The sequence below is a fragment of the Phaenicophaeus curvirostris genome, chromosome 6, assembly GCF_032191515.1.
Source record: "Phaenicophaeus curvirostris isolate KB17595 chromosome 6, BPBGC_Pcur_1.0, whole genome shotgun sequence".
NCBI classification, from domain to species: domain Eukaryota; kingdom Metazoa; phylum Chordata; class Aves; order Cuculiformes; family Cuculidae; genus Phaenicophaeus; species Phaenicophaeus curvirostris.
The window spans coordinates 51,579,050-51,596,528 of record NC_091397.1 but is presented as its reverse complement, the minus strand read 5'-3'; the positions used below and the strand labels follow the sequence as shown (position 1 = coordinate 51,596,528).

The 17,479-nt window shown below is 36.2% G+C and overlaps 1 protein-coding gene across 3 annotated transcripts in view; it reads left to right on the top strand.

Annotated features, from left to right (window-relative positions):
* KCNH8 (potassium voltage-gated channel subfamily H member 8) overlaps positions 1 to 17,479 on the top strand; it is a 170,668-nt gene that overhangs the window by 115,094 nt on the left and 38,095 nt on the right. For all 3 annotated transcript variants that reach the window (XM_069860166.1, XM_069860165.1, XM_069860167.1), the window contains 3 exons: positions 9,873 to 10,070; positions 14,026 to 14,225; positions 16,184 to 16,433. In XM_069860166.1, the coding sequence (XP_069716267.1) occupies positions 9,873 to 10,070; positions 14,026 to 14,225; positions 16,184 to 16,433 (648 nt within the window). The remainder of the gene's footprint in view (positions 1 to 9,872; positions 10,071 to 14,025; positions 14,226 to 16,183; positions 16,434 to 17,479) is intronic.

The window sequence follows — 17,479 nt, the reverse complement described above, 5'->3', positions numbered from 1 at the left end:
AGCGACTGAACATGAGCCAGCAGTGGCCCAGGTGGCCAAGAAGGCCAATGGCATCTTGGCTTGTATCAGAAACGGCGTGACCAGCAGGTCCAGGGAGGTTATTCTCCCTCTGTACTCGGCACTGGTGAGACCGCTCCTTGAATCCTGTGTTCAGTTCTGGGCCCCTCAGCACAAGAAGGATGTTGAGGCTCTGGAGCGAGTCCAGAGAAGAGCAACAAAGCTGGTGAAGGGGCTGGAGAACAGGCCTTATGAGGAACGGCTGAGAGAGCTGGGGGTGTTTAGCCTGGAGAAGAGGAGGCTGAGGGGAGACCTCATTGCTCTCTACAACTACCTGAAAGGACGTTGTAGAGAGGAGGGTGCTGGCCTCTTCTCCCAAGTGACAGGGGACAGGACAAGAGGGAATGGCCTCAAGCTCCACCAGGGGAGATTTAGGCTGGACATTAGGAAAAAAAATTTCACAGAAAGGGTCATTGGGCACTGGAACAGGCTGCCCAGGGAGGGGGTTGAGTCACCTTCCCTGGAGGTGTTTAAGGCACAGGTGGACGAGGTGCTAAGGGGCATGGTTTAGTGTTTGATGGGAATGGTTGGACTCGATGATCTGGTGGGTCTCTTCCAACCTGGTTATTCTATGATTCTATGATTCTATGATAACTGTATAGAGAATTATAAAATATCAAGAGGAATATGTTCCTTGCAGATCTGCTGAGTTAGCTCTTAAAACTCCTATACATAGCTCTTATATGCAATATAATCTTGTCTATACCTTGAAGTAAACCTATCTGTACTGCAAGAGAAATCTTGTTATTCTATGAGACCATTGCAAAGGTATATTGGAGGCTTCCTCATCAATCTGAACAAAAGGACTGTGCCACTGCCTGATTTGTTTAGACACCTACAAGACACCAGCTGTGTGTTCCAGAGACGCTATCTGCAGCCTTATGTGGGTGTAAGGTAATAACACAGCACAGGGGTAAAACAGACAAGCCATGCAGTCAGCCTGCACGGTTAGCCCAATCCAAGAGGACAAGTATGTCCATCCACTTCCCATTCCATATGACAAATGGTCCCGGAGGAAAAATCCTCCAGTAATAACCACTACGGCCATGCAGAAAATCAGCTAACTTTTTGAAGACCATCTTGGAGCTCCACTCAAAGGGATACATCTTCCCCCATACCACTCCCTTCTTTCCTGTCTCACCAGAACGTACTGTAAATGTAGGTATAAAATATTATATCTTCTCTGGAAAGGGAGTTTTGAGCTACATGGTAAAGGAAAAATTTAGGTAGCTAATGAACTGTTTAGCATCTTAAGAAATCTCTGGGGCTCTGACAGCTGAACTGTGTCTGGGCTGGTCCTCAAGGATTTGCCCAGCCCAGTAGAAACAAAAGTGAAAGAGCAAAACCTTACTTTGCAGACAAAAGAAGATAGTACTTTGTCTAGAAATGTTAAAGTATAGTGCATGGACATAAATAGATTCTGGCAAGAAACTAGGGCTTGAAATGTGTGAAGCTGTGTTTCATATATACTGTGTTTTGTGGAGTGTTTGTTTTGCCTTAAGTGGAAGAGATGCAGAACTCCACCTTCTTATTTTTACTTGCAACTAACTCAAGTATTTTTTTAAAAACATCTTTTCAACACTGTTTTCTAATAATATACTAATAATACAAATATTTCATATCAGGCCTATTGCACTACCACTTAAAAGGCATGAACAAGCCCAGGAGTGATCAAAGAGACTTGAGAAATCACATTATAATCCATGCACTTACATTGCCTTCATTGTGGGGGATTACAAGATTCCAGTAGCATAAAAAGTATCTGCTCTTGTATCTATGGAGTTTCAAAATGAAAATATAAATTATTTAACAGACCACACCTAGCTGATGACAAGAAATTCAATGCTGCCCACAAAGGATTTTTTTCAGTATCTCTAAGGGTGCATCAGTGTTACCATGAAAACACAGAAATTTTACTTTCTTACTCTAAGCAGTGATACTTGCAATTTAAAATTGAGTTTTGTCAGATAATTAAAGCTTAATTGTCAAGTTTTCAGATATTCTGTGGGCTCAGCTGTGTTCTCGCTGTTATCGGCAACATTAAATTAGTTCTTAGATTTTTTCTTTTTTTAATCCTTTGATTTAGCACTTTTTCTTCCTGAAACTACTCAGTTCATTAAATATTTATTGCGTCAAAACTTCATTTTCAGAGAGCACAATGGGTCAATATCTTGTTATAACTTTGTCAAGTTACATGAGTTAAAGCTCTACAAAATGTAATTACTTTTATGATAAATCCTAAGTATGTATTGCATTAGAAATACAACAACAAAATTATTTACAAAAGACATTAGTCAGCCTTACAAAATAATTGCATGGGATGTCACTTTTCAAATTATTTTTTAGTAGACCTAGGAAAAGTTAAGCTTGTATCTAAAAACAGAAAAATACCAGTCAAAGTGTCTTCGAAGAGTACTCCACCATTTAAGGCAAGCACTAACAAGGAACCAGATATGAAGGTAACCTCTTCTTACATGCCTTTAATTACAGAAGACAGTATATACTGAGTGTGCAAGCTTCACTGAGCATGGACCTTCAGGGTTTTTTTTCTTTTCTGACTGCACTACGTCCAAGTTCAAACTTTCTCTGAATGACATTACAGATGCTCAAAAATCAGTGGTAAAGTTCTAAAAGCATAGCAGAAGATTACTATTTCATCTGACATACGTTCAAATCCTAATTTCCTTATTATTTGCTCCATAATAAAGAAATTACCTAGATGCAAGGATATGCCCCAGATCTGAACAGATTTGTGCCTTGTATCTTGGCTCATGCCAATCTCTTACTTCATGTATTAATTTGGAAACATCCTGAAATCTGCTGCTGGTGAATATTCGTGAATATGATTTTGGATGCCATCTCAACAAGCTTTATTTCCACTAAGGGCATTGTCACAGCCTGGTTTTGAAACTCTCAACTATTTTTCTTCTAATTTCAAAATATTACATTTCTTGTTATGGCTTTTGTTCACAAGCTCCCCAAAACATGGTGTTAATGATTTCATATGGAGGTGTGAATGATATATATATATATATAGCACTTACATGAATGTAGGCTTTATTTTGGTTTGTGCATTAGGCTTTAAAATACGAACTTCTCAGATCCAAGGCATGAAATGTTTTTATAAAATTTGTCCTCCCCTCTCTAAAGATTATATCTACTTCATAGAATAAGGCATGGAGTACTGACAGAAAAGGGATCATTTTTCTCTTATTTCGTTATATATTAAAGGGATTTTTGATGGGTTTTATTGTCTATAATGTGACTGATCATCAAGCAAAAGCGTACAAACTTTTAAATATATCTGTAGAAAATATTCTGTAGTTTCTACCTTGGTAATATCCATATGCCTCACTTCTGTTGGCACTTCAAAGCCCACTGAGCCCAGAGTTTAAGTATAGTCAGCCTGTACAATCTTAACATGATAAACTCTTCATTATCTCAATAAGCTGGTGCAAAGAATGCACCAGAAAGGTACCAGTGATTATGACCTGGTACCAGAAAAAGAAAAATATGGAAAAATATTAAAAAACCCATAAATGGTATTTTTAAATATTCATTAGTTTATCATAAAGGAAAGAGAAAGTTGATGATATGAACTGTGGAGTTTAGAGAACTCTGCCATGCATTTATCTGTTGTACTAATATTGTAGTCTTTTTAGTCTAAACTTCATGTCCTGCCACTTAACTGTTATTTATTTGAATGCCAGCTAATTCTCCAAATATAGTCTGTAGGCCAGAGCTGTTCCTTTGGAACCTGTACTTGTTGAAACACCATGTAGATGCACCTCGGGTCTCGTCTTATGCCCATAACATTTATTTATTACCTTCATTTTCAAAAAGGTGTAAACTTACGACCTGTTTTAATATTGTGCACTTATGCCATTCGGGCACACATGATGGAGTTATGTTCTCATACTTCTGCAGCTGTATGACACCTTCAAGAAAGTGCATTTTTGTGTTTATAGTACATGTTTTTTCTAATCTCTGTGAAAGAAAAGCCTGTTTCGTGTTTTCCTTGTGACCTGATGTAAAAATGCCTGCCATGCATACAGGCCTCCAGAAACATTGGTTGAAAGTGTGATTCCTTCAGTTATCTCTGGGGGTCTTTAATCCTTAAACCGTCTGTTCTGGTACCTGTGAACATCTCCTAATGTGACAGGTGAAATTCCATCATAGGTCAAACCTGTGAAAAAATGATCGGGTTCTGTGACAGTAAAAGGGTAACAGCAACTATAACATAAGTAAAGAAATAAATATAAATGATAAATGAAGGGTGACATTTTGGCTAGTGAGGGATTTAAAAGGCTTTGAGGATCTTCAGGAGAACTTGAATACCTTAAATGAGCTATCAACATGAGAACAGAGGCAATGATTATTCAATAACGCAGTCATGCATACTAGAGGAAGGAAAGTGATTAGGTCTTCTTATATACCTCTAAATTTTGAATGCATTGTATTAGCCAGAAACAACTAGAGATTAACTGTGGAAAATTGGAAGCAATCTTAAAAGCAAGGCAAATGTTTTAATGTCTAATGAATTATAATTAGGATTTGATGGTTTGATAAGATAGAATATATTCATTACACTGTTATATAAAATGACAATATAATCTTTTTTCAAATACAATATTGGTTCTAGTCTCTCCTCCTCAAATGATCTTTAACTACAACAAAAAAAACACATTCTGAAGAAACGACAAAGGCAATTGATGGAAGTGACTCAGATGTGTAAAATCCATTTCAAAGAGACTATAATCACAAGTGCTTTTACCCAAAAGGAAGGGAATTCTCTTACTTATTCCTTCTTAACAACTGACTTTCCTTAAGGTTTATTTTTTGAAGCTTAATGTTTCAAGGAAACACAGTAGACATGTAGGCTAAAATCTTGACTCTGCTGAGATTGGTGGGACCTTTGCAAAAACATTTGCACATTTAAAACTGAAATATGAGATGACCTTTTGCAAACTTGAGTGTGCAGATATGTAATGAAGTAGTGGTGTGATTTCCCGTGCAAACCTACAGCTCCTATCTGATTCTAGATCTGAAATGACAAGCTATCAGGACTGACCAGGGACTGTCAGAGCAAACATAGCTCTCTGTTTTTCATCTAAAAATGCATTCCAGTGATGAAGGATCTGATTTCTTTTATATAGTTTTTATCTTTTCTTTAATAAACGTAAACTGTTCACTGCAAATCACATTAGTAGGCATAAACCATAGCTTTCTTTTTTAAAAGTTATAAGCTATTTATACCAGAAGGCTTTATGTGCTCCAGTTCAGGACATTTTTTATTATAATTTTTCAGTGTTTGGTGACCTATTTATACTTTTTGTCTTTTTTTCTCCAGTATTTCTAGAGAGGGTTTTTGGTTTGGTTTGGGTTTTTTTGGATGGTTTTGTATTACCTGCCTCATAAAGTACAGCTTTAGGTTTTGGAACATATAAAGAAGGTATGGTGTTTAATAAAGCCATTGCCATTTATGTATTTTCATTTAGAGCTCCAGAGTTTTTCAGTTGAGCCAGAAAAATATAACTCAGTCTGGAAGATAGCCCTTAAAAATAACCCACACTTGTCAGTCTCCTTTATTGCATCACTAATTTCTTTCCCTATTATCAGCAAAACACTGTTTACTATCTTTTCTTAGTAGCCTGAATGAATCAAGTATGGTCTGGCCCTGAATGAGGTTCAAATACTATTTAGACACAAAGAGGTGATGATGAAAGAGTAGATAGAATTTTCTACCTTAGCATTGCCCCTAGGAATACTTAAACCCCCTGAATTTAATCTGGAACTACAGTTGAGAGAAAGCAGACCTGAGTCTCACCCTTTCTCTTTGATTTCACCACCACTGGTCTATCAGGAAACCTTTCCTGCTTTCAGTCATTCAGAGATGCTCTAAGAGGTACTCCTCAAATATTCCTGTTTACACTTCTCAACACAATAGTCAGAATAAACCAAAGAGTTTTGGTCTACTTTTTAACTGGAAAAAAGTTTATGTCTGTTTCGTAATATAAATTCTGTAGGTAATTAATGCACTAGATAATGAAACTATTTTCAAAGTTGTTTAAATCAAGTACCAGACAGGATAAGTGTCTAAGTAGTAGATAAGTGTCAGGAAAGTCTAAGCAGTAGTATAGACTGAATTGGCAAATTATAGAGTGATGTACCTGCTCAATGAAGTGCAAGCATCAAACTGAAGGAAGTTTCTGGATGTCCAGTAAATGAGATAATGTGTTTTGCATCCAGTTATAAAGTATATCGTCTATGGATGCTTAAATGCTTATTTGTGTTTCTGCTGACACTTGAGAGCTTCCCAGACACAGGTAAACGAAACATAATACAGGTTCTTCCAGCAATTTTCAAAGTAGCCTAATGGATCTAGATATCCAATTCCTACCGACTTTTCTACTGTCTTGATTACATAAGTGCTATTTTTCCCTTCAAACAATCTTCCTCTTAATTACGCTAACTGGAGCTTAAAAATGTTTTCAAAGTCACAGAGCTATATCTAGATAATGCTAATTCAGAACCAGACAAGATTCACAATACTGAACTCTAGGAAGCTCTCTCTGACTACAAGGTACATTTATTTTTCTCTTCTTCCTGAGGGCAAAAATTACTCAAGTTTGCTAAAGAATGTGCTGAGAGTTGTTACCTACGGAAAGAAAAACAGTAAAAGGCATCAGTCGTGTTACCTCACAACTAATTCCATTGGTTAATGAAAGTATTTGCAGCCAACAACATCTTGCCTCTACTACCAAATGAAAAAAATATAGTGTCATCAATAAAAATATGAGAGGTATAGTTGATCTGGAAGATCTTGCAGTATTTTGTATGCTTTGGCTGAAATCTCATCCCATGTAACATCCTCAAAAGGTCCTTATAAGGACCATCTCTAACAGCCAAAATAGAAACAAGAAGCTGTAACTATGTCTTAACTACAAATCAGAGAAATATATTATGAGGTTTTCATTCTCAGATATGCATTTTCTTTTCCAAATCTCATGATCTGTCTCTAAAGAAAATTACCTAGTAGCTTTTCTTTGTATAGTGGACATCTTTTTCAGCAATAGTTAACAATTGCTGATAACTGCTAACCGCTGTTGTTGTAGCTCAGTGATAAGCCATTTATCTTACTGATCAAGATCATTTGTCTGACCCTCAGTTATGCAACAGAACTGGGCATAGTGTGCTGAACTCATCTCAAGAACTGGTGTCCTGGCTAGAAGTACTTGTTCGCAACTTTAAAATTCTATTTGGTGCTTTGGTAGTAGAACTATATTAGAAATATTATAGGAACTTCTACTGTTGGATACAATATAGGCATTTATTTTTGCACCTTTCCTCTACTGGTAGTAATGCATCATTTAGAAGCAATGAAGTTTCAGTAGGATCGGGTTTTTAGCTTGATAACCTTGCACATAAAGTGTGCTGTAAAGGAGAAATCACTTTACATATATCTATCAGTCAAACAATGGACTCATCTAAATGTATTTGTCAGAAAGTGAGTCCTGGAATGTTTTGTATAAGGTTACAATAGGTAAACTTAATTTCGGGTGTTTTTTTGATAGCTGAAACTGAGGTGGAGACTTGCAATCAGATGAACACCAGGAACAGTGTGTGAAATTCAATCAGATGATAAAAGCAGAAAAATGGGAATATGAAGGCCAAGAATTGGTGCCTTTTAGAGCACTCCCAGGGAAGAGATTTTCTCCGAAGAGACATTATTTCAGTATTCACACATCAGTTACAGTTATTTAAAATAACTTTTTTTTTCAGTTTTGCAGTTCTTCATATGCACTAGAATACTTTCAAAACCTGACATTGAACATTATGAATGTATTTCTTTACATTAGGTTTAGGTAGACTTTTTTAAACTATATGTACTCTCTGTCAGGATGCTTTAAGGTTTTTATTCTTTATTATTTAATATGTGGGTTTGCATTCCCTAACATGAGCATAGGAATTAAATTTGTTATACAAAGGGCCATATTGCTTTCAGGAAAAAACGTATTGTGATCTCAAAAAATCAGTATTGTGCAGAGAGAGGACAGGTATTGGTTAAATTAGGCTTTTTTAGGAGTTGTGCTTTTCTTTCATTTTAAATTATGAGGAGACACAAATATAAAGTAGCTTCATGTGATTAATACTTTCTATCAAGACAAAATCAAGGAGACTTCCGTATGTTTTCCATTGGTAATGTAAACCAGGCCACTCAGTACTGCTTTTGATTAAATTCACAGGCCTGCATAGAGTGGGTGAACAAGGTCATGACTAGACTTCATGTTGTCATTACCCAGCTCTTCTGGCTCGGTTTCCCTGTAAGGTGCATGCAAGAGAGTGTGGATCTGAGGATGGTAGTAACCATGGCTCAATAAGCTGGTAAATTGTCACAGATTTTTTCCTCAACTTGGAAATGCTGAGACCTCCTCTTCTGCAGATATTCTCTACAAGGGGATTTCACATAGTTCATATTTGGAATCATCTAAAATGAAGAAATGGATGCTGGCTGAAGGGAAGAGAGAAGTAGCTTCAGGAGGTGATTCAGTCTGTCAGGTCTTAGCTTACATCAGGCAAATCCCCAGCCAGCTTTTCTAAAATAAAACACTGCCTGCCAGGAATATTTTGTTTAGCCTGGAGAAGAGGAGGCTGAGGGGAGACCTCATTGCTCTCTACAACTACCTGAAAGGAGGTTGTAGAGAGGAGGGTGCTGGCCTCTTCTCCCAAGTGACAGGGGACAGGACAAGAGGGAATGGCCTCAAGCTCCGCCAGGGGAGATTTAGGCTGGACATTAGGAAAAAATTCTTCACAGAAAGGGTCATTGGACACTGGAACAGGCTGCCCAGGGAGGTGGTTGAGTCACCTTCCCTGGAAGTGTTTAAGGCATGGGTGGACGAGGTGCTAAGGGGCATGGTTTAGTGTTTGATAGGAATGGTTGGACTCGATGATCCGGTGGGTCTCTTCCAACCTGGTGATTCTATGATTCTATGATTCTCCCTGAGTATCCAGGAAAGTTTCTCACTTTCTCAAGCAAACCTCTTAACAAGCGAAACAGGGCACATAAATTGATTTTAATCTTTTATTTTCTATCTCAGTTTTTGTGAAATATTGTGTTTATACAATCCATTGAAGTTGTTTGTTATTCTTTTCCGTAAGAGCAATTGCATATATTTTCCTGGTTTGTTGCTTTGGTGGTTTTTGTTGGTTTATTGTTGGTTTTTAAATACCTGTGAGGCAGGAGCTAATTCTGCTTTCTCTAATACACATAGACAAATTCAGCAGAATGAAGGATAAGATTAAATGAACAATTTAGAAAATGTTTACCGAAGTATTTTTTGAAAATTAATTCTCGTTTCTAAGTTAGGTTTAGTTTTTTGAATCTTTTCTACTGTAAAAAGTAATGTGTGAAAAGCTCTAAATGTGTAATTATTATTATGACATTTTATTCTTAGAATCTCAAAATGCTTTCCAAGCATTGATTAATGGAAAGAATCAAATGAATGTTGCATTCTTGCTGGAGTGTTCTTAGGTGATGATTTTTTTTCAATTCAGTTCCTTGATGAATTTTATGAATTATCTAATTAGACGTGTACTATGCAATTCAAAACCACTTGATTAAATCATCCAGAGACAAAACCCTTTATGGGCTGTATAAATTCCTACAGTTTAATGGTTTTTTTTATTCTTAGAATTGTGTGAAGAATGCAATGTCTTCTAAATAAATGGCTTTTTAGAATTATTTTGTTCTACAGAATTGTATTTTTCATGGTGTCAGAATTCCTTAATAGTTCTTTTCATGCTCTGTTTTTCAGGTTGGCTTCATGAGCTAGGAAAACGTATTGAGTCTCCTTACTATGAGAATAATACACTAGGAGGCCCATCAATCAGAAGTGCCTATATAGCTGCCCTATATTTCACCCTCAGCAGCCTCACCAGTGTTGGGTTTGGAAATGTTTCAGCCAACACCGATGCTGAAAAGATCTTCTCCATTTGCACAATGCTGATTGGGGGTATGTAAGAATGCTAAGCATGCTTTTTGGGTAAGGACAAGGAAAATAAGAGCTGAAATATTGCTAAGTTTCTTTATAACAAAACAAACAACTAAAAAAAAAAAACCACAAAAAAAAACCCCAGACCATTTAATTTAAAATGGCAAAAGAAGAAAATAACCTTTTTTGTTTTACACTAGACAAACTTTCTTGAGTAGATAAATTTTCAAACTTTCAATAATTTATGGGAAAAAAAGACAGATATCTCCCAGTCAAATTCCAGTTCATATTATTGTCAGCGAGTGGGATCCAGCCACGTCCTAGGGGAGTGCCTACACTGTGATTACATGCCAGGGAGTTTTCTAGTCAGCCAGGCAACAGGTGCAGGTAACAGCAAATAACAGCTAGAATACTGTTCCCTTCATTTTTTTCTGCTTGCCTGATTGTTCCAGAAATACCAGTAAGTATTTCTCCAGGCCTAGTCAGTAAGGCACTAGTTAACAGCTTTGCAGCATAAATATTCCTGGGCAAAACTAAACTGACAACTTGACACCTGAAAGCCAGGGAACACAATTAGTATAATATATATATTTGCAGGATCAAGTGGAATAAGAAGTGCTTAACTAATTGCAGCCATTTTTTCCAGATCCAAAAATGAGTGACAGTAACATGAAGAATCTTCCAAGAATTATAACATTTTGATTTTGACAATGTCACAAAAACACAAGTACCTCATTAATTGGTTTTGCTGGCAGTGTAAAACCATAGTTTTAAAATACTCTGTGCCCTAGGCCTTTCAATACATAAAATCTGTTGGAATGAAGGAAGGAGTTTTCATTTTGGTGAAGAAATCAAGAGATATATTGTGTAAGGCAACGATGAATATTTAATTCACTTTGATATGGCAGGGCTTTCACAAACTTAATAGAGTAGAATATAAAAGTATTCTATACTTTCATTTAGTCCAGTTATAGCAATTTCTTTTTCATTTCTTATATTATTGAGCAGTAGAACTGATATACTTTTGCACTGAATAAATTATGAAGAACTAGTTGACTGAATGTAGTAAGAGGGAACTGAAAACAGAAAGGTGAAGTTACTCATAGACAAGCAGGTAGAAGAATGATGTGCATCTGGGAGGGTCCATTGAACAAGATAAGGTAAGAAAGCAGAGCACGCTTTTTCGCAGGTATTCTCTTGAGAAGTTGTTTTAGATGCTATTTAAGAAAATCAGCAGAACAAGGAAAATTGAAGAGGCAGTTAGTATCATACAGCATAGGCTGGCAAGCGTGCCTCAGAATACCATTAGGAATAAAGTATTTGTCTATATACTTTAATGCATAATATGTTTTCATTTCTAAAAACATGTCTTGATGTACAGTTTTGGCTGATACTAAATTTTAGTATTCCCTAGTGGAAAGCATTGATATAAATGTTTTTGAGAAGCATTGATATAAATGTTTTACAGTTTTTAGACTGTCTTTAATTCATGAAATTTCAGATGTGACGGATGGCATGATTTTGTTTATGAGTAGTTCACCGTACCACTTTAATCTGTGCCATGGCAAAATGAAGAATTAAGTGAATTTATTGCAACCTTAAAGAAAGTTGAAGCCAAGAAAAAATGAAATCAAGTATTAATTTAACAGATAAATTGCTTACAATATTCTGCTTTGATTTTTATGTGCCTCTTGGTACCAATTTTTCGTTTGCATGAATTTGGAATTACAATTTAGGACGAGTAATATTGTCAACATAAAATATCTTATTCTATGCAGTATTTCTTCTTAAATTTGGAAAGAAAAGTTAACTATTAAAATTTAACCAGAATTCCTAGGATATCCATCATCTGTGAAATATTGATCATATCTGTCTTCCTGCAGATGACCATGTAATGTGCTGTCTTGTATTCTCCATGTTCTTTCAGCAAAGAATGTGCAGCTTTTTGTTTCTGAGACTGGAGACCCATTCCAGCAGTTCCAGTCCTTTCTTGGACTAGATGTGTTCCTCTGTTCCCTAAGCGATAAAAATATAATTTAGAACATCCATTAAAATCAAGGCCATTTTATGAAATGCTATTCCCAGAAGATTTTAACTTGTCCTTCTTGGGTTTAGAGAATGGATTAACAGATTTCTTACAGAAAGTAGGGTGGGTCTGTCAGAATTTGATAAAGAAACATAAGGCCTATCACAGCCAGGAATATCTTGTCATCATCAGTAGCTGTTGTCTTCTAATGCACATATGCAAAGACAGATTCTCCCATAGTAATAAGATTCTTGATGATGTTTGTGCCTATAATAACATCACAGAGATCTCTGTACTGCCCAGCTCCTAACCTTGGAGCCTGTTGGGAGACTTATATTACATGTGATTTTAAAATATGCATCCGTATACCACCTAATGCTTTATCCTTCCTCCCTTTTTAAACTGATTTTCACATCATTGAAGAGTCTACACTATTTCTTTAGCTTAATTAGCTAGATCTGGCTGAACTCTTTCAGCCCTAGCTGCCATATATTTATTATGATATCCTACATCCAGCATTACAGCAGTCCCTCACATTTTGTTGCCCAAGCTTCTGACACTAGTGACTTAGCCATCAGAAGCAACGCCTATATGATCCAAATGACTATTCTTAGAAATAAATTTCCAGTTATGTTAACTTTGCTTTCTAATATTTATATCTGATCATTTTCTTTCTGCCCTGCTTTTCACTTATTTTCTTTTACTAGTGGACTTAATCATATCATTGGATCACCTCCATAAGAGTGCATGCTGTATTGTGAAACTACATCAAACTGCATTGCTTTATCCGTATAATAAAGGCATATGTATACTTTCTATTCTCCTTTGTGTTTTTCTCAGCCGGTAAAGATTTTCAACAATCCAAACTAAAGAGTTTTCTACCTTTTTCTACCATGTAAAATTGTTATTAACCACCAAAATATATCCTTTCCTCTTCCTGTTCCCCTTCGTCTCTACTGGCTCACACTGGATTTCCATAGCTTGCCATAAAAGGTCAACAACTTGTTTATCTTGTTTATAAGCCAATTCCTTTGCCACTTTGACAAGTCTGCTTTCTTTCAAGCTCTATAAAGACAGATGTCCCTTGAGAGTAATAATCAAGCTCTTTAATAGTTATTCAATAAACAATTTGTAAATGTGCATATTATATACCTCAGATCAATACCACATGACAGACAATCTAGCAGTGATTTTTTCTAACTGATAATCAGCAAGCACATTTCTGCATGCACAAACACAGACAGCTTGCATCTGTAAGCATTTCTTCAATTTTACTTCTGGTCTTTTTATTCCCAAGCCAGTCTCTAATTGCAGACAAGCTCCAGGATGTCAGAATTCCCTGATAAACAATATTACACCATATTTGACCTTCTCAAAAACATAAGAAATCAGATTGTCAGTTTTAGTACATCTTTTTTTAACTTGTTCTTTTGCTTTACAATGGGGTTTTGCCTTTTTTTTTTATTATCTTATTCCTCAGCCTATGTTACATCTCTAGATACTGTTTGCAAACTCATTCCACTATACTTGGTCCCCATTAGTAATTGGTTTTATTTATATGAGGTCTCTTAAATCTATTACATTCTATGTAGTTAATTCACCATTCAAGTCTACTTTTAATGCTGATTATTCAGCATGCCTGAGTACACATGTCCATATGTTTCCTTTTATCTTAAGCTGTAAACTTCTCTTGGCCTGGGAATTCTTTTTCTCCCTGATTAGAAAGTATTAGATGTGGTTCTATAACATCCCATGAAAGTGGCTGTTAGTGACACAAAAATTGGAAATGAATAATCATATATTACTGTCTGTTACTCATGGAGTAACAAAAATTTACTGTATCTGCCAAGCAGGAAACCAGTTTTCTATGAAGATTCTGTTTATTTTCCCTGTTACATTTTAATGATCAACAAGTCACTCCACGATGCACATAATTTCTGTCCTCTCTAGCTCTGATGCATGCCTTGGTGTTTGGCAATGTGACTGCCATAATTCAGCGGATGTACTCTAGATGGTCCCTTTATCACACAAGAACCAAGGATCTGAAGGACTTTATACGGGTCCATCACCTGCCACAGCAGCTAAAGCAAAGGATGCTTGAATATTTCCAAACCACGTGGTCTGTCAATAATGGAATTGATTCCAATGAGGTAAACAAAAGAGGGAGATTGTGTGTTTGATGGTTTTGCCTATGGATTTAGAGTGAGGGAGGAGGGATAATTTTTAATTTGTGATGCTGTATTTTTTGGGAACTTGCATATAAAAAAGAACATGTCCAAAAATAGGCTGGGTTATCTCAGAAAGAAGGTGTGCTATTGAAAAATCTGGTTTAGAACACACTATCATATACTGCAAACCCTAAGTCTTCCGTAATTCTGAATTGCTGAAGAGGCATTCATCAGAAACTTTTTGGATGATGCCAGTAAAAACAACCCAGTGAGCAGTTTTGCCTTTCACCAAACAAAAAATCTGCTGGGCTTTTTTAGGTATTTTCTGAAGGAGAGACTTTTTACTGCCCTTTCCTCCTTCCTTCATTTTCTTTTATTCTATGCAATACTGTAAACAAGTGGTTCGGCCTGAATTTTTGTTATTAATTTCCTGATTTTTTTTAAATATTCAAGAATGTAACATAAGTGTGAAATCAAAAGACAGATTTCAGGTTGTGTCTTTTCTTGTTTGTTTTAGATTACTCACCCAGGTTCTGTATTACTGTACTCCAAGAGGAATAATTTCTTCTTTCTGATGGAGTGTTATTTGAAAGAACAATTCCTTTTAGAGTTCTTGTTATATATGCCATTATAAAATTCAGTAGCCTCTAAACATAATATGGAAATAAGCACAAAGACATTTTCTTCCTGATAAATTCTTTCTGTGGTGTGCACAGCACAAACAGCATCATAGCAACACAAGGAGCCTAGTAAGATTTACAAAGACACAAAACTTATTTAGATGTCAAAGCTTTCCTAGATTTTATTAAGGATCACCTTCAGCTTCTGTATCTTTAATTGCATCAAAACCGAGTGACTGCATTACAACAGCAGCCTCTGGAAATACCATCAACGCTTCATGATTTGCCTTCCATCTACAAACTGCCTTGAATAAGACCACTTGGTCAAATGCTGGCTAACTGTATTGCTCTGATGCCATATCCCGTAAAACTATGAAGAAAATGATGCTTGTGGGCTTGTAGCTTGCGCAGCACAGAGTTTTGCCTGTAGCCACACAGTCTAGGAATGGTTGGACTCGATGATCCGGTGGGTCTCTTCCAACCTGGTTATTCTATGATTCTATGATTCTATACTTTCAATTAATGGGACAGACCCTTGAAACGACTTAAAAATTAAAAGCCCACTTGAAACTTCTGATTATTTGAGAAGTTACATGTAATTCTTAGAAGAACGTCTATAAGAATAAAATGTTTCTTTAATTTTGCCATCCTGCAGCAGGTTTTCTGTAAAACATATATAGATATTACTAAATTTGGCCAAGCTACACTGGGAATTTGCCTAAAATTAAGACCACAGGAAAATAAGAAGACATCATGGTCTTTTTGTTTCCCTAGGTTCTTTCACTGAATGTGGACCTTGTCTCCATTCCATTCCCAGCTCACCTTCAGTGTCCAATTGCATCATTAAAAACAAACAAAAAACCTTAGAAGTCTGCTACACAGAGGTTTTTCAGTTACTCCTCTTCCAGTGGTTTTACCATAGAAGAAGCAATATAGCCTTATTGATGAATTTTATACAAGTATTTTAAAGAAAATCTAAACTAAGTTTACTTTTGCTCTGTTTTCATTGTATACATCATTGTACACAACGGTGTATACTTGGACAATGCAAATTGTGACTTAGGGGGAATTCTCACACGCAGTGTTGTTGACTACTTTTTCTGGATTTTTACAAATGCATATTTTAATTCATGTTTTCCCTGGAATTTATCAGTGTTTATCAGCATAAGACATAGCAAGCAAGTCTTACCAAGGGGATAAGAAAAATCAAAGGGAATTCTTTGCATCAGTACATGTGCAGTGCTACTACATCAAATGCCTTCTGCAGAACAGAAAACATCATTTTACACTTTTTCACTTCTTTTTCTCTTTTTTGAACAGCTTTTAAAAGACTTCCCAGATGAGCTGCGTTCAGACATCACCATGCACTTGAATAAGGAGATTTTGCAACTCTCTCTTTTTGAGTGTGCCAGCCGTGGTTGCCTCAGGTCTCTGTCTCTGCATATCAAAACCTCCTTCTGTGCTCCCGGAGAATACCTCCTCCGGCAGGGAGATGCCCTCCAAGCGATCTACTTTGTGTGCTCAGGTTCCATGGAAGTTCTGAAGGACAGTACAGTGCTGGCAATTCTTGGTATGGTCATAATCATAGCTTCAAAGTGAAAGAGTGGTCCTTCAGTGTTGGAAGACTTTCACTACCAACCAATGGCTTTAAGCCATCCTTGTAGTCTGATGAGAAAGACTTAATTCCATGTTAATTTGCTGTTCATACCTATGGACATCCCTAATTTTTACAGTTTAAACTTACTTAATGTTTGCCCTAAGGAGCTTTTGATTGCTAGAGTGTTACTTGTGCAATATTTCACTTCTCTCGTGATTTTGTTGTTTTACTTATCCTCTCTCCTTTGCGTTTCAGGAGATATTTGCTAGCTTTAGATACAATTTGCAGCTTTAAACTAAATTTGATGATAGTATTAACATCTCAAAGGACATTGGTTATTAGTTTCTAAATCTTTCATGAAAACTAGTGATCAGGTAGTGCTCACACTAATGCTCCCAACTGAAAACAAGCAATGTGACCCTACTCTCTTTCTTTGATAAATGCATATGAACACCTATCACAGGACAGTCATTTGATGAAAAACAAGCATTTTTGGCTCTGCTCCCTGAAGAGTTACTTCTTCAAACTAATTGATGCTGGCAGAAATCTTCTGAGTATATTAGAACAGAGAAATGCTAGAAGTTCTCTTCTAATAAATTTTGTGTAGTTGTTTGCTAGATCATTGCTTTGCTTATCTAGGGTTAAGCATCTCTGTCTGCAAATTTCAGTGACTGGCCTCAACCTAATGCCCACTGAAGAGATTCCCTCCATCTTCAGCTCAAGGATGGTTAGCCTTGTCTGAGTTAATGTTTACAAATTGTTTTAATAAAATAAAATATGACATGTTACTCTAAATGTAAAGGATTATTTTATCATTACTTTAATACCCCCTCAGATTTAAATTTATTCTTCTTTCTAATAACTTCTATTATTCTTATAAATCAGAGTTTAAAAGAACATTTCCTTTTTTGCTTTCCTTCCCATTTTGTGGGACTGCACTAGACAGTTGATAATGCAAGATCCTACTGTTCTGTAATTAAATTTCCTTTATTTTACAAGCATGCATTTGATTGGGGTTT